The sequence below is a fragment of the Ictalurus punctatus genome, chromosome 21 (assembly GCF_001660625.3).
Source record: "Ictalurus punctatus breed USDA103 chromosome 21, Coco_2.0, whole genome shotgun sequence".
In the NCBI taxonomy this organism is placed as follows: domain Eukaryota; kingdom Metazoa; phylum Chordata; class Actinopteri; order Siluriformes; family Ictaluridae; genus Ictalurus; species Ictalurus punctatus.
In genome coordinates this window covers 5,795,120-5,812,927 of record NC_030436.2, presented here as the reverse complement: position 1 = coordinate 5,812,927, position 17,808 = coordinate 5,795,120, and the positions used below count along the sequence as shown (strand labels likewise).

Below are 17,808 nucleotides of genomic sequence, written 5' to 3'. Positions count from 1 at the left end.
AGTAACGCAATCTAACAGTGGAAAAACTTTCAACTATGCATGTCCAGAGGCATTTCTTCTTCTAAAGTCATTGTAGATCACTCCTGCCATTTATTTCACTTTTGTGTCCCTACTATAATAAAGAAAACCTGCACACTTGTACAAAAAGTCTTATGAAATTAAATCACATCTTCTAGTCTCACACATCATCATGTATCCACCAGGAAGTGATTGCACATCCTTCAGCAGCTAAAAGGGTCAAAATCCCTTCACTTGCATAATAACAGTGTACATTATTTAAATGTTATCACCCATCACCCTGGATTAATATTAATATATAATTTTATCTGTCTTATTTTTACTATACAGGTTTTTATTAGATAAAGTTAGGGAGGTTTACAATTGCTATCTAAAAATATATTCATCTTTACAAAAACGTAAGGGAAAGAAATGAAATAATAAAGCGGAACGTGCTGCGAGCAAAAGCAGTTCCGCTGTAAAGACATCTGTGAAATGGCTTTCGTATTCATCTAAGTGGATAATTGAGCTGCGAGTGGTTGGCTGATTTGCTTTTGCAGCGTGATAATAAAGTGTGCGTGTGTGTGTAATGAAGCTTTGCCATGTACATAAGCCTCTTAGTGCCATGTCAGTGTGCCAACTCCTCAGAGAATTGGCAGGGAGTTTCCTATTTCAGAACTGAATTCTTTTAAATGAAAATAGAAAGTGTACCACATTGGGGAGGAATACTGAAGGTCACGTCAATGTTATGGGAGGATAAATGAGAATGTTTCGAGTCAGACTTCACTTCACAGACTTATGACAGTTTCTGTGATTATAAGAATATAAAACAAGGCGCGAGGCTCTCGTCCGAATGACTCAGCAAAACGAAAATATTTATTTTTGAAATAAATGTCACTTACTTCAAAAGGTTTTTGGTACTCCAGAACTAAGTGCTAAAGTGCGGTTCTTCCAGAATTTAAAAAAAAAGAAAAAAAAAAGAGGTGAATTCGCCCTCCAAAATGAGTAGATTTTGCACAAATTTAACATGTACGCCCTCCGTCGATTCAAACTCTTCAAATGAAAATAAATCACAGTAAACCACTTACATAACTGACATGTTAAAACATTGAATACTCTGCTTTCTAAGTGGTTAAAAGACATATCAGAACGTGGGACGGGCCTAAGAAAATCGTACATCTTTGAATATTTTTGACTGCCGCTAACGTCGACGTGAACATTAGCAAGGACATTTGCCATGCTTTCATACTGTACTATAGATATTCAGTTGTGTATCACACCCTAGGAGCTCAGTGCTTAAGGTTCTACTCAAGAGTCCAGAAGCTTGTGAGTTCAAATCCCAGGTCTGGAAGGCTGCGAGTTCCAATGCGAGTTTGAATGCTTCCTGAATGTCAACTTTAACCCCAACTCTCCAGCTCTACTTTGGATTGCATTCTATCTCACTTGTAAGTCATTTGGGGTAAAATCACCTACCAAAGGAGTAAATGGAGTAAAACCAAAATGCTCACAGTTCTCTAGAAAAACGTTAAGAAAAAAAAGATTATAGTAGTGGTAGTGGTAGACAGGTGGCAAGCACGAATCTAGTAGGACTCAAGACTGGTTTATGCTTCCTTCAGAATATACTTCTGAAACTTCTGAAAAAGGCTTTTCAGAAAAGTCACTATTTAAGTCACTTTTTAAGGGAGGTTGTCCAAGATACAGTGTTGCAATGTTTATTCTTTCTTTTTTTTTTTTTTTTTTTTTTTTTTAAAATAAAACAGCGTTTAATTCAGTAGCTCTGGATTAATTTTCTAGAGGAGCTCTGACAGTAGTTTTAATGAGTCTTTATACCAATAACAGCACAGTGAAATTCTTTTCTTCGTATACCCCAGCATGTCAGGAAGTTGGGGTCAGAGTGCAGGGTCAGCCATGATACAGCGCCCCCTGGAGCAGAGAGGGTTAAGGGTCTTGCTCAAAGGCCCAACAGATGCAGCTTGGCAGTGCTGGCGCTTGAACCCTCCGACCTTCCGATCATAACATAAATGATTAACGTTTTATTTTAATAATACGTTATCGTGTCTGTAGTGGCAACTAATTCACAGAGACTTGTCTCCATATAATCTAAGGCTAATAATGAACTTTTTTTTTTATTAACGTGTTGTTATTTAACAAAGGAAAAGCTGTAACTGTTGATATGGTGAAGCTTTCTGTAAGGAGACGTTTATATAACATTTATTGAAGGAGTCTTCAGCATCAGCGCTTTGTAATGTCAGTAAATTTTCTGGTATAGGAAAGTCTTTTGGGAAAGGATAGTGGAGTTTGGGAAAGGATAGTGGAGTTTGGGAAAGGATAGCGGCGTTTGGGAAAGGATAGTGGAGCGTGATGTGATGTTAATTAATAAGTTAAAAAATGTAATCATGCAGTTATAGGAAAATAACTTTGCTTCACTTCGAGCTGTATGACTCCAGTTCAGCATGGATTCTTTTCCTATAACAGCACAGTCCAATGACTTAACGATTTTAATGATCAATAAACTATTGTACTTCATATTTTTAACATATAATTTAACTTCATATTCTTAATGTGATGTATACCTCAATACCTGTTATATTTCTTGTCAGTCGCTTGGAGGCACTTATGCAGTGTTCAGAGTACTTGTAGCTTATCTAATGAACATTTTTAAATTAGCTTGCCCGAAACTGCACATGCAGTTTACATGAGATTGTCGATGTCTCAGATGAATTCACATTAAAAACTGCTATATCCTCATACACTGCACGTCAAATCAAGACACCATTCTGGTGGAACAGACAACAAAATGTCTTTCACATAATACTTATTCCTGTTTACTGGCCAACCCCCATTATTTGATGGACAGATTGAAGGGGAAAAAAAAATGAACCTCCTACTGTTTTGAAAACCAAGAACATTACAGGCTTTCAGAAGTTCCTTTTGAGGCCATTCCCAGAAGCACTTCTGATGAAGCATAAACCAGACTGCTATAATCTTCAAAGTTCATCAAAGGGATTTACTCAGTTCTTGCATCAGGACCAGTGAGGCTCCTATGATGATTGGTGAAAAGTCTTGTTGGAGGTAACATGAACCAGATCAAATTCTCTCTTTCTACAATTCTACAATTCTCCAAACCCAGCTTCAACCACTCGACATGCAATCGAGCTGCTCCACTTCCAGCCACGCCTCTACTCCTCACTGATTCCATGCTCCCATGCCACTTTGGCCTGCTCTTCCTTGTTGGTGAGCAGTGGTTGGGAGATCTTGCGTGGCATTGGTCTCGGCACAGGTCTCAAGTCCTCCTCTGGGATGCAGCCTTCTCTCAGGTACGGTTTTGGGGGAAGCGCTGGAGGTGGCTCATGCTGATGGAGGTGGTAATGGCCAACAGGCCCAGCGTGGATATGGTGGTGCCCATCTGGAGGCAGCACTGGCATGACGCCCACAGGTGCTGAGTGACTGCGACAGGGGGCTGGCTTTAGGCTGTCCAGGACGTCAGGCTCGGAGACACTGTAGTGGACGATGCGGGGTGTCTCCGCCTCATCAGTATCTGTGGTCCACGTCTGGCAGCTGGGTGTTGAGTCCAGCGCAGGAGCATCTGATGAGGAAGGGCAGAAGTTGCTCTCGCTTAGGGACGAGACGCCACTGCTGGCACTGCCCGACAGCGTGGAGTTACTACCATCAAGGGCCGACTGAGGACTTGTGGGTGAGGCGGGTATGGGGTGAAGAGGGGACTGGAGCCAGGGGGAAGAGAAATGGCATTAGAATGAACACAAGACCTGGGCAAAATTCCATTTTGAAATATTATTGAAACAACAGATAATATAGTATAGAAATTAAATACATCAAACCAGTGGTGCATGTTGAATGGTCTTGCAAATCCGGCTAAGGACATGAACTTGATCTAGAAAAATTGATCTTGGCATTACTACCACCCAGGATAATTAATACCTATATGATATTTTTTTTTATTACCCTTTGCCTTTACAAACATTTCCATGTCCTGAATCACCTGTACCCAATGTCTGAAACAGTTTTCTCTAATGCAGCTTGCAAATGTCATGCCCTATGCCTGCTCTAATTAAATGGCAGAGAAATGGCAAAGATCTCTACATTTATGCTAGTATTTATGCTTTTCAACCTGTCTGTCTGAGCTCTCATTAAATCCATATTTATTGATTGCACCACTAATGACAAAAGACCCCGGTGAATCAGTGCAGTGGTAGTAGCAACAATAAACCGTCCAATGTGAGGGAAAAGAAGACCTTAATGATGTCTTACAACCAAATGTACAAACCTTCAAGCACTTCTATAAATCTACAAATGACAACCAAGTCAGGATTCAGGGAAATTTGGACAGGGTGTAAAGGTAGGATGTTTTAACTCACCAGTTGCATGCATAATAAGGACTAGAAAGAGTAGAAATTTAGTCAAAGGTACCTTTCTTAAGGAGCGTGCAGGGAGGGCTGGGGGGAGTTCACCAATCTGCTGCTGGAAAGCATCAAAGTGCATCGAGAAGTGCCCTAAAGGAAAGGACACCATAGCTTAGAAAATAGGTTTGAGAAAACACATGAACTCAATACACGAGAGGATTCTTTCTAAGCATATTTAACATTCAGGAAAGGCATGGAAGGGAAATTGTGTCTCATATGCGGTGGGAAATCTGCAAGGATGAATGCTTGCAGGCTTCACTTCTGATGTGGTTCCAGCCATGGCAGCCCTGATTTAATAAAAACATTTGCAAAATCATGCAAGCTGATTTACTAACAGGATGGATGAAAGAAAGAGCAATCTTCCAAAGAGCAAGATAGCTTAGCTTTAGATAGATTGGTCTGTTTCTGGATTTTGAACTGAACGAATGTGCAATTTGTGGTGCTTATACTAAACGGTGGAAAATACATGGCAGTGCCAATGCAAATCAATTCATTTTGCACCAGCAATGAGATTTACTGCACCTGAAAATCACTTCAGGAACCCACATAATAAAGACATCGCCTAAACCACTGACATTAGCGTATCTGATGCCAACAGCTTTTAAAAAAAGGTTTTCATTCATATACTGTATCTAAGGAACACAACACACACTCATGACTACATTGCTTTTTCTTAGCCTAAAGTCATATTTCGAACATTTTCATTTCCTCTACACTTGAATTTCATTTTCACTTTTTTTTTTTTGGACATAACTCTAGGCTCTCTTACCAGAAGGAAAGTTGCGAGGGGGCACTGGTGGAGCCATCACACTCCCCACGTGGGACGAGAGGAAAGGCAGTGCATCTCTCGTGCCACTGTCCAGGCTCCAACTGCTAGGAGCACTCAGCACTAAAGAAGAAAGGAGTAACTAACAATTGGATTATAACTCAAAGTGTTCTGGGAATATTTTGTGGCTACTTTTTTTTTTTTTCTTCCACAGGAGACAATGGAGTGACTTTGAAAATGATATTTACAGATGCTTGCATAAGTATTCACCCCTACCCATTGAACTTGTGAATTATTAAACAAAGGATTATTGCATAAATAATGTCTACTTAGAATGTAAATGTAGGAAATTATATTTAATTGAGCTTTAATGGGACGGAATATTTATACTAGGCAGTGTATTTTATGGTTAGGTCATGACCTACGTACTTCTGCCACTGTGGTTAATATGTGAAATCTCCCATGATAAGGCACAATACTGGGCAAATCCATAATCATTAATGAAATATAAATCTCAGAATAGGGCGAGGTAAGAAAAAAAATTATTCCACATACTTAAATTCAACTCGTCAAGCAACTTTAAAAAAAAAAAGAAAAAGTCAGATCGATCAACTCAAGAATATACTCAAGAACTTTTTAGTAGCTAAAAAGGCCATCATTGTCAGTTGCATAGAAATCAGGTCATATAAGAGGTCCCTATTAATATCATATAATGTAATATAGATCATTATATGTTCTGTAATAAAGAGACCATGGACAGAATCACAGAACTGAGATATAAAAATAGATATCAGATATGTGAGGCTGAATACTTGCAATTAGCACTAGGTCCAAAAAATGCAGGGCACAGTCATATCCCGATGATTTTTTAAAATATATTTTTAATGGTTTAAAAGTCATGGAGAAACAAGAGAGATAGCTAGACAACTACCTTTTTCAGCCACAGAGAGATTGGGGTCGCTGCATGGCTTGCATGGACCGATCACCTGATGAAACAAGGCCCTCTGCAGGTTGGTAGGCTGGAGACAAAAAAATGTGCTCATATTAACTATAGACCATATGTGTATGCAGTCAATGCTGCAAGAATGCATACTGAAAAAGACATGCTACGACATGTAAATGAAATGCATTTGTGCATTAATGATCATCATATGATAAGGTAAGTTAACCAAGTCAGTGAAAATGTACATTCAACTATCTATTTTAGTTGCACTGACAAAATATACAGTTGAGGTCATAAGTATACATACGCCTTGCAGAATCTGCAAAATGTTAATAATTAAAAAAATAAATAAGAGGGATCATTAAAAATTGGGATCATTTTGGCTTTTTAGTCCTGCCTTGCATAAGCTATTTCACATTACAGATGTTTAGTCCACAAGACACAATAATAACGGAATTTACACAAATGAACCAGTTCAAAAGTTTACACACGCTCGATTCTTAATCCCGTGTGGCGTTACCTGGATGATCAATGATTGTTTTTATGTTTTGTGAGAGTTGTTCATGAGTCCCTTGTTTGTCCTGAGCGGTTAAACTCCCCACTGTTCTTCAGAAAAATCCTCCAGGTGCTGCACATTCTTTGCTTTTCCAGCATCTTCTGAATGTTAGACTCCTTTCCAACAGACTATATGATGTTGAGATCCATCTTTTCACACTGAGGACGACTGAGGGACTCGTACACTCGTAATATATATATATATATATATATATATATATATATATATATATATATATATATATATATATATATAAAAAGGTGCAAACACTGATGCTCAAGAAAGCAACAAAGTCCATCAAAAGGCAGGGGCTGTAATATTTTGAACAGGATGATCAGTGTATTATTTTGTATAAAGATCTTTTTTTTTTTAATTTAGTACTTACATATTTCCCAGAAGACAAAATAACAACATAAAAAAACCAAAATGTAAGTTTTATGACCCCTCTTTTTATTTATTTATTTATTTTTTAAAAATATATAATTATTAATATTTTTGCAGATTCTCTAAGGCTTATGACCTCAACATTATATAAATATAAACCGACGAATTAATTAAGGACTAACAGCAAACAGGTGACCACAATAAGTATGCAGAGACACAGACAGGACCAAAACCTAAACCAAAACAAAAGCACAAGTCAAAACAAGTAAAAGTAAATGGAAAATGAAGGATAAGTACAAGGTTTATTATACTGTGATGAGTGTTCTATATCGGTATGAACATTAGAAATAATTTTTTTTTGTTGTTGTTGCAGAGCACACTACAAGAGAAAAAAAAAAAAAAATAGATTATTCTACTTTGAGGTAAAAAAGAAAGAATTGTATTTGTAGATTACCCAGCAGTCAAATAATCAAATTGCGTATTATATGGACTGCCATTGTAGTGTTAATATGCCATTTACTGTTGTCCTCTTATATTAAAAACTGATGTTGGATTATTATATTGTGCCTTATCCATACAATAATTGGTTGAGAAAATCAGCCATGTGAAGCTGCATGTATCTGTGTGTCATGTTTTTTTTCTTGTCGTCTACATACCTGTCCATTCTCACTGAGGTTGGGGTACATGGCGCTGCTGGGCCGATCTCGATGCGCTGGCAGTAGCATCAGCATCTCGCGGTTGTGCCTGTATCGATCAGGCAGTGATGGAGAACCGACTGCACAGAGAAAGAGAGAGCGATATGTCAAACCTGCTCACTACTTACTCTCTATTCAAATATCTTCACTGCATGTCCACATTTAACGTTCTACTTTAAACTGTGTAGCTTTAAATTTTCTCCCTCAAATGGAGTGGAACGGTGGGGAAGTAGGTATGGCAGGATGTCAGTGTGTGGGGAAGGTGGAGAAAAGCAGTAATAAGGCACCAGGGTTTGGTGATGGCGAATGGATGTCCACATTTAATGTTCTACTTTAAAGTGTGTACCGTTAAATTTTCTAATTCAAAGACATATGTATAAAATGCTCTTCACTCATGCACTGTGCTTTGATTGTAGCATGTTCTGACCCTTAACAGTTTTGTTATACATGCGTAGATCTAAGATACTATTTTCTTCCTTGGTGTTAGTGGTGTCCAGCTCACCTCGGATGCTGCCGGGGCCCGAGTTGATCATCTGAGGAGGAGCGGAGTGAGTAGAGCTCAGGCTGGACGTCGAGGGACTGGGCTGGAGAGTCAACAGTTTATTATTCAAAATAAAAATAAAACTCTGGTCTTCAAATACATTCTGGTTCACTTTAAGGCACATGTGGACTAACCTGCATGCGGTAGAGCTCTTCAGGATGCTCCATCAGCACTCCGTCAGTGAGGATGAGGAGGTTCCCCGTCTCACTGGAGGAGAGGGAAGACGAGGAGTGACGCACGGTACGAGACAAAGATGGGCTGCAGAGGGCGAGATGGAAGGGAGTGGTGGGGAAGGAGGTATGGCAGGATATGACAGTGTGGGGAACAGAAAAAGGTGATGGTTTTGGAGATGGAAACAGTAGACCAAAGGGGTGGAACAGTGAGGAGGGCAGGGATTGTTATAAGAGACCAAAGAAATGCCAATGGATACAAAATAAAAAGTGGTGTAATAGAATGTCATGGCCAAAACATGGAGGAGAACGAATAAAGAACACAAAAAAAATGATGGTGGAAGGAGAGGGACAAAATAGAGCAGAGAGAAGAAGAGTGAAAGAGTAATGAGTGGACAGTGGAGATCAATGTCAGTGAGAGTGTATGAGTCATGAGGAACACATTGGGTACAGTGTGCTCATGAGAAAATGATGGATTGGCTTATTTCATAGTTCAAAACCTACATGACTGAACCTGAAACTGGACAGGGTGGCTCAACTTGGGTGGATCAATAAATTACCCATACTCCTCCACGCTGTAGCTACACTATATAAAACTATGCGAACACCTCACCATGACACCCATATCTGCTTGTGGAACATTATATTCCAAAGTTATGGCATTACTATGGAGTTGGTCCATCCTTTGCTTCTATAATAGCCTCCACTCTTCTGGGAAGGCTTTCCACTAGATTGTGGGATGTTGCTTGAGGATTTGCCCATTCAGCCACAAGAGTATTAGTGAGGTTAGTGAGCATTAGTTAGGCACTGATGTCCGGTGAGGAGGCCTTGCATGCAGTTGGCATTCCAATTCATCCTAAAAGGTGTTCAATTAAGGTCAGGGCCTTGTGCAGTCCACTTGAGTGCTTTCAAACCAACTTTGGCAAACCATGTCTTTATAGACCTTGATTCGTGCTCGGGGAATTGTCATGCTGGACAGATTTGGGCTGCAGCACCTTAGTTCCAGTGAAAGGAAATTATGTTACAACATATAAAGACATTCTAGACAAAAAGCTTGGGAAAAGTTTGGGGAAGGCCCATGTATAGGGGTCGTGATCAGGCGTCTACATACTTTTGAACACATGGTGTACTGTTTGGAGAAAGGAAAACACTGCATTCCAGCATGAGAACCTTATCTGATCTGTGAAACATGGTGGTGGTAGTATCATAGTTTGGGCCTGTTTTGCCACATCTGGGTCGGGACAACTTGCCATCGTTAATGGAACAATGAATTCTAAAGTATACCACTGAATTTTAAATGAAAATAGCAGGACATCTGTCCATGAACTGAATCTCAAGTGAAAGTGGGTGATGAAGCAAGACAATGGCACTAACCACAGTCATTCTACCAAAGAATGGTTAAAGAAGAATAAAGTTAATGTTTTGGAATGGCCACTCACGGATATGTAATATTGGACCATTTTCCTCAATAAATAAATGACCAAGTATAGTAATTTTTGTCTCATTTGTTAAATTGGGTCCTCTTGATCTACTTTTAGGACGTGTTGATCTGATGATCTGTTAGGTCAGTACTGATTGAATTAATCAGCGATTATTTCCCCACCAATGTGATCAGTCAAGTGGAGAGACGATGATGAGACTTACCTTCGGTGATGAGACAGAGACTAATATAATATGACGAAACATAAAGTCAAAGTAAGAAATCCCATTATAATTCCCTTTATAAACGCATAATTCTTTCAAATTTGTCAGTGGAATTGGATTGGAATCTAGTAACATGGTGCATGTTTTCATATCTTACTGAGGACCAGTAACTGAGAGCCAAAAGAGCTTTTTTTGGTTACTGTGGTTAAGGATAGGGTTAGATTTAGGTGTAGGTATAGCATTAATTAGCTGCATTAATATTACATCAATGGAAGATCCTCACAAGGATAGTAAGGCGTGTGTGTGTGTTCTGATCACCTGTGTCTGTGCATGAGTTTGATGCTCTCTGGGCTCATAGGATTATGAGACGGGAGGATGGCTCGTGGGTTGCTGGGTCCAGAGCAGGCTGCACTCAGTCTGTCCAAGCCAGGCAAACCCTGCAGAACACACACAAACATACTGCACTGAATACACACACATACATACAAAGTCATGTTCGTACACCTATCATCATGAGCTGAAGGTTAGCACTGGCACAGTAATGAATGAATGTTCAGTTCTCACATGGCACAGACTGCTCCGCATCATCTGGAACTGATCTATCAGCTTCTTGTGTAGAGGACGCATTTCCGGGTGCACCAGTTTCTCATGGACCGCCAGCCCTACACCCAGGATGTGGACCTAAAACATGACCCACCATATTATACTGACTATATGATCATATCCAAATATTTTGGGCTGTTTAGCTTGAGAGGATCATGTGCGGAGATTTCCATATTCACCTGTTCTTGCATGAGGTCCTTGAGCTGAGTGATTTTTTCTGTGTCCTCTGGGTGAGTGGAGATGTATTCTTTATCAAAGAATGCCTAAAAAAAAAAAAAAAAAAAAAAACAGATGCAAGAGTTTAAAGTTATAATTTATTCACCTGAATTAGTTTATCTTTTGAATTTTAATTGGTCAGATGGTGTCGATTCATGTTCTATAAGAGCAAATCAGACAATAGTTTGCCTGCAAGGTTTAGTTTAATACACTCATTCTAATATATTATTGTTTCTATAGTAACAGCTGTCACAGAGACTTGTGTGAGGACACTTATTAACATTAACGGAAGTTTTTTTTTGTAAAGAGACATTTATTCCATCATTTATGTAAGGAGTCTCCAGTGTCAGTGGCAGCTTTATAAAAGTCAGACGTAAAGCTATAAATTTTTCGACACATGGGGGTTTGTGGTTTCTCGGTAACCTGACAACCAAACTGCGTTATTTGTCTTATTAACTTCAAGAGAAACACAAAAGAGAGGCTAGTTAGGAGATGAATGTTTATAGGTACTTTAATGTAAGTGATAAATGGAACTTGTTTCATGGATGTTCTACAATACAATTGTAACTATAAATGGATAAAAAATGATGGTGTGTTGTACTTTAATAAAAAATCGTAATCACTGGCAAAGTTCTCTAATGGAATAATATACTTCGAATAATATACTTCACCCTGCCGGTGATTATTTTCCAATAACTCCGTGCTTCGTCATGTTTTACAATTCTGAAGTTAACTTACCTAATGCTTATATGGTTGATTAGAGAAGACATATTTTGATATTTTAAGTTTTACATGGGAGCTACAAGGCTAATACAGCTAAGAAGATAATAAGAAAAGCTTATAGCTACCAGTTTAGCAATATGCGATGCAACACATTTTAGGTAATTAAATACATTTGTGGAAAACATTGAATTGTTGACATTTTGGTATCGGCTACTCCTTTAAATACGAAATTTGTGAATATACTATAAGTTTAGATTATTATATAATGATGTAACATTTAAAATTATATTAGTTAAATGAAAAAGTTCCTTGACAGACTTTTAAAGCCTAATGCATGCGTACGCACACACACACACACACACACACACACACACACACACACACACACACACACACACACACACACATACTGTTTAAACATTTTGGACGTTTTCTTTTTCATTTTATTTTCATCTCATACTGCAACCAAATAAAGACTTACTTGAGAAGAGACATTTTAAGCAGGTAGCTGAACTGCTGCATATTTTATTGCGGTATATTGTATATTGGCTCAAACCTGAGCTCTTTACATTAATGCTCATATTTCCCAGCATTTGCAATCGACTTACTTTCTCAGCATTTTGCTTAATCACAAAGTCAGCTAAAGCTTATTTGTAGCTAATCTGTCTTTCAAAGTTAATTGTAAGGCTTGGAGATGTGACAAAAACATGGCTGTTTGATAACAGCAGGCATGAGCAGAGCGTGTTTTGCTGGATTTCTCACCTCCTGGTAGCGAGCGATGCCTCCGTTGACAGCTGCATCAATCACTCCGTTGAGACACATGCTAAGTAGGTTAATGTTGCCGTGCAGCTGCTTGTGCTGGTACTGGCTGATTAAAGTGCGCAGTTCCTGGTTCTTATTCTCCACCACGGAGATGGCATTCTCCAGCGGGCTCACTTCAACCTAGCGGGGAAATGAAAGGTTTACAGTTAACAGCACTTGCAAACACAGCTCTAGTACTTTTAAAGCATAAAATAAAAATAAATAAATAAAACCACTTGCATTTACGTTTATATTACTTTTATACTTAAAGCAGCTATAATGCGAACCCACTTTGTACAGTTTAATCCACATTGCTCTTGCTGAAATTTTATTATAATTGAGCAAAAAACACAATTATACACAATATGCACAAACAATTGTTTTGGTTTTCGTGTCTACTGAATTAAAAAACTTGATTGATAGCTTACGAAAAAAAATTCTGCACTTACGCATTGTTGCTGCAGTAATTAAAGTTAATTTCACGTGGATTTGCCATCTATTGTACAACTTATAATTAGCTATGTTTCCATCCAAATAACAAATTTATCTTATGTGATAATAATAATCAAAAATAATAATCTTATCTAATATCACATAAAACATTTGCGAATAAAGCACCGTTTCCATCCCGATGTGTTCAAGAGAACAAAATTGAGATTTTATTCGCATCTGGTGTTTCAATCCAGCGTTTTTTTAAACACAATATCCCAAAATTTATATAAAAATACATGAATAGAAACATTGTTGGGTTTAAAATAACCTGGGAATTTATCCAAACATTAGGATCAGTTACTTGTCTCTTAGGAATTCAAAATGACTTGATTTGATTCAATGACATTGTATTTGATCCAAATTGGATTAAAATCAAATTGATTCAATTCAATTCAACAGTGGAAAAGACATTTTTCCCTCAAGACATAAAGCTTTAAGATTCTATTCCAACAGACAATATAATAAAATGGGAATTTATCTTATTAATTAATATTAATGACATGTCTCCCAGGGATTTCATTCCATTCGATTCAGTTCAATTCTTTTGGTTTTCGTTCATTCAATTAATTTGATTCACAACACCAAAACAAACGTTTACGCTTAAGATCCTTGCAATTCTATTCTAAAAGGCAAAAGCATAAAAGCGAAGGAGGAACCACTGACCAGCTCTCTCTTGTCCACCTCAAACCAACGAGAGATGCCCGGCAGGGGATGTGTGAGGATAAGTGTGGTCCTCTCGATCCACAAACTCTGCAAAGATGACACAGAAACACAACTTTTGCAACCCAGTGGATGCTTGTCCTGTTTATTAAGCCATTTTCCATTAGCATGATAAGAATACACATAAGACACATAAGGACATGCACATGGGGTGATCAGACAAATCCATTATTATGATCGTAAGAGGAAGGCAGAGGTACAAACCAGAAAATACTAGCAACTATCAATAGGAGAAGAACTAGGAAACTTTCAAACCAGCAAGGTGACAGGGAAACTAGAAATTAAGGGACTACGAAATTCACAGAATTTTCTCTTACTCAATATTGAGGTTCTTAACATACCAATGAGAATTAAAGAACTGGTTGAATGGCCATCATGATCAAGTTATCTGCACGTTAATTTTAACCAAACATGGTGTTTGTAATAGATTCTAAGGATGAAGACACGGCTTCTTTCTTAAAGAGTGGTCAGTCTGAATGTAAATAACATTACACAATAAAGAGAGTTTAATCGAAAGAACACGATAACATGAAAAAAGGAATTTGTTGCCAGTAATGATCAGCATCACTGAGCAGAAAGTCACACATTTGCAAATTCATAACACATGACTTGTATCCTTAAGAATCAAACTTATAGCTTAGAACCAAAGTGTAAACATTTTCACCTATTTTTTCATTTTATATACGTTCAGTCACAGACACTTTACTCTTGTAACTTGTCACTTTTTTGCACTTGGATAATAACACTAGATAATAACAGTATTGCTGCGTCCCAATTCGCCCACTATTCATCCTAAGTAGTATCCGAGATTAGAATTAGTGTGTCCCAAATAGCACTATGTTGAAATGAGTATCCCAAATGGACCCAGCTGCTCCACTATTTCCGACCTGCGAACATTGCGAATGAGTGTAACTTCAGTGCTGTGTCTTCAGTATTTACAATAAGTGTAAGGACGTAAATGTTAAGCACTAACCACAGTTTTTTTTTATTGTCATGTAAGATTATTGGTTGGATGTTGTGTAAAAAGAGTAGCATGTTTATCATTAAAAAATGGTAAATTTTACACACTCTTTTGATACACACTAAAAAGTATGTAATTTTTCTACACAAAAAGAGTACATACTTTATAAATTGTTTATTTTAATACTGTTTTATTTTTATTTTATACACATGCAGTTTCTCACTTGTTTTAATTGTTTTAATTTGCTTTCTTAATGTTCCAAATAAAATGAACTAGCTAGCTGTCATGAAATGGAGTCTGAAGAGGATGCAGTTGCAGTTTAATGTTGTATTAAAAGGAACTGGCTAACAAATCCAAAAATGTATGTCAAAGACATAAACAATAGACAGGCAGGGGTCAGGTGATGAGCAAAAAACAATCGCAGGACAAATCCAAAAGCCAGGTTAACAAAACAAGTTCAAAACCAGAATCTAAGCACACAGAATAAACGACTTGGTAAAGTCAGGTATGGACACACTGAGCGTTACTTCGCCCTGAACAAAGAAACACAAGGGTTTACGTACACAAATTAATCAAGGGGCAAACTGAAAACAGGTAGAATAATCATGACACAGTAGGGAGTCAACCAATGACAAGACTTGGGAGGATACAAGATATGAACCAAAACAAAACAGACATGGCAACATAAACAAACACTAGACAACACGGAAGTATGCACCCTAGAGCTGCGAGCTGCTATTCGTAACGAGAGACGTGAGACTAGCTGGCTGAATCGCCATCTTCCCTCAAAAATCTCATCATGACACAACAACCCATAACTGGCTGATTGCGATTAAAAAAATTTAAAATAATTTTTTAAAGAATACATGTATGCTACCTTCAGGTATTGGCCAGATGAAGGAATGCATTCAATTCAGAAATACCTTCCTGTATACTCTGAATATATCTGACTTGTCAACATTTTATTTTACCTTGAACTCATTGTCCTTGTCTTTGGGACCTTTGTGGAAGGGTCGGTCGTAGCGAAAGCGATGCACGTTGTTCACTCGGTAGAAGCTTTTAATTCGGTCAGGCACACGGTCCATCTGAAGCACTTCTACGTTTTCTGGAACTGGAGATACAGCATAGATCTGCAAGTCTGGGAGGCTTTGCGTCAAGGAAGTTTTCTAGTTTCAAACCTTTGTTTGAATGAAGCAAATAGGATTTACACTGTAGGAAATGTACTATATATTATTGAGGAGATTTGTGGTCTGAAATTATTGACATACTAATAATACTACGGAATACTAACAGGCGTAATATTGCACTTATTACATTTCAAAAGTCCACCATATCCCTACAGATATCCCATTTTCTCTTCATTGCTAAAGGATACACTGGGCATCGCACTGCAAAATGGCCTCATCTGGTTGGTTGGGATGTTGCATGGCAATTGCTTGTGGGAATTCTCCCAGCATCCTTTGCTGGAAGGCTTCAAGTCTCTCGTAGTCATGCCCACGGCAAACAAACTCCTTGTTCTGTGCCAAGCAAAAAATAAATAAATCCATATTCAACATTAAAGCAACTTTCCTGTGCCAATGAAAAGACTTTTCCCGTATTAAAATTGGATTTAAATTGAACTCGTTTTGCCTGTTAACGTAACCTGTGGCGTCGGGGGAAAATAACAGCACTCGCGCTGGCTCATTGGTCATGGATATAAATATTAACAGAGTCAGAGAAAACGATTACACAAGCTTACCCTGAGGAAGAAAGGAAATTTTCGACCGTAAAAGCCCACCCTGAAGAACTCGGGCTCCAGTCTCTGCTGCTCCATAATGTTATCATAGTAGGCTGCTTCCATTTTCTATAAAACAAAAAAGGCCAATATCTTCTCAACATTGCCTCATTCATGATTTTTATTCTCACACACACAAATGCTGAAAAACCAAAACTCAAAGTCTAAGTTCGCACACTTAATATAACTTTATGCAGCTTTGCTCATACTAACTCAATTCTTATTCAGTTTGGACTCACCCGTATCCAACTGAGGCTCTGGTAGTCGTATAAGGATTCGTATTGTAAGGCAAGCTCTCGGCAAAAAGGAATCCCATATTCCCAGCACTGAGGACAGAGCACATGGCAAAGTGATTTTGGCTTAGATGTATCATTTATAGCCACATTACACAGTTGTGCATTCATTATGGATGTACTTTTAAGCTCTTCTTTGACAGACAGCAAGCCTAGATACATTACTATCTAGTACATTTACTCAAACAGGTCCCAGATTCCCAAAAGTAGAGTGTGAAAGGGTGTTGTGGATATTTGATCAGTGCAATGACTCTACTGGGAAACCAAACACGGTAATTTCGACTCATTCGTATAGAACACAACTGAGTGCAAGGTTACGCTGAAAAAGGCACAATGTAATTACCAGCAACAGGACATTGTGGGTATTAAATTTTGCAGATGTTTATTCATTACCCAGAGAAAGAACAGTTATGATAATTAGTTATGATAGTGATGATATGATAATAATAAAAAAAGTCCAATGAGAGGCAGAATTGTGGGTGGAAACACCTTGTTAATGAGAGAGGTCAGAAGAGAATAGTTAGAATGGTTCGAGCTGACAGGAAGGATGCAGTAACTCAAATAACCACTCTTTAAAACTGTGTTGAGCAGGAAAGCATCTCAGAATGCACAACCTTGATGTGGATGGGCTAGAACAGACAGATGAACACATCCACTGGGGTCCACTCCTGTCAGCCAAGAACAAGAATCTGAGGCTACAATGGGCACAGGGTCACCCAAACTGGACTGGAAACTGGATTGGCTGATTGGATAATTCCATGAATGAGAAGGAGTACGGGTGTTACTATTAAATGAAGACATGGTTTTTCAAGGTTGGTGTGTAAGAACTTGAGTGATCTGTACATAACCCTGACCTCAACCCCACTGAACACTTTTGGGATGAAGTGGAACAATGACTGCACTCCAGGCCTCCTCACCCAACATCAGTGCCCGACCTCACTAATGCTCAGGTAGCTGAATGAGCACACATCTCCACAGCCACGCTCCAAAATCTAGTGGAATGCCTTCCCAGAAGAGTGGAGGTTATTTTAACTGCAAAAAAACAGGATTGCACCTGCAATCGGACGCTCAAAAAGCAGATATGAGTGTGATGATCAGGTGTCCACAA

The 17,808-nt window shown here is 38.4% G+C and overlaps 1 protein-coding gene across 1 annotated transcript in view; it reads right to left on the bottom strand.

The window, feature by feature from the left end:
- Positions 1 to 1,264: 1,264 nt before the first annotated feature.
- The window catches only part of dock3 (dedicator of cytokinesis 3), a 233,896-nt gene continuing 217,352 nt past the window's right edge, over positions 1,265 to 17,808 (bottom strand). The window contains exons 39-54 of the mRNA XM_017450749.3: positions 16,647 to 16,733; positions 16,372 to 16,476; positions 16,009 to 16,150; positions 15,605 to 15,771; positions 13,616 to 13,702; positions 12,422 to 12,601; positions 10,900 to 10,983; positions 10,682 to 10,798; positions 10,436 to 10,554; positions 8,438 to 8,561; positions 8,265 to 8,346; positions 7,724 to 7,842; positions 6,116 to 6,203; positions 5,188 to 5,307; positions 4,426 to 4,508; positions 1,265 to 3,719 (exon numbers count right to left, since the gene is read on the bottom strand). Of these exons, the coding sequence (XP_017306238.1) occupies positions 3,177 to 3,719; positions 4,426 to 4,508; positions 5,188 to 5,307; positions 6,116 to 6,203; positions 7,724 to 7,842; positions 8,265 to 8,346; positions 8,438 to 8,561; positions 10,436 to 10,554; positions 10,682 to 10,798; positions 10,900 to 10,983; positions 12,422 to 12,601; positions 13,616 to 13,702; positions 15,605 to 15,771; positions 16,009 to 16,150; positions 16,372 to 16,476; positions 16,647 to 16,733 (2,247 nt within the window). The 3' untranslated portion in view covers positions 1,265 to 3,176. The remainder of the gene's footprint in view (positions 3,720 to 4,425; positions 4,509 to 5,187; positions 5,308 to 6,115; positions 6,204 to 7,723; positions 7,843 to 8,264; positions 8,347 to 8,437; positions 8,562 to 10,435; positions 10,555 to 10,681; positions 10,799 to 10,899; positions 10,984 to 12,421; positions 12,602 to 13,615; positions 13,703 to 15,604; positions 15,772 to 16,008; positions 16,151 to 16,371; positions 16,477 to 16,646; positions 16,734 to 17,808) is intronic.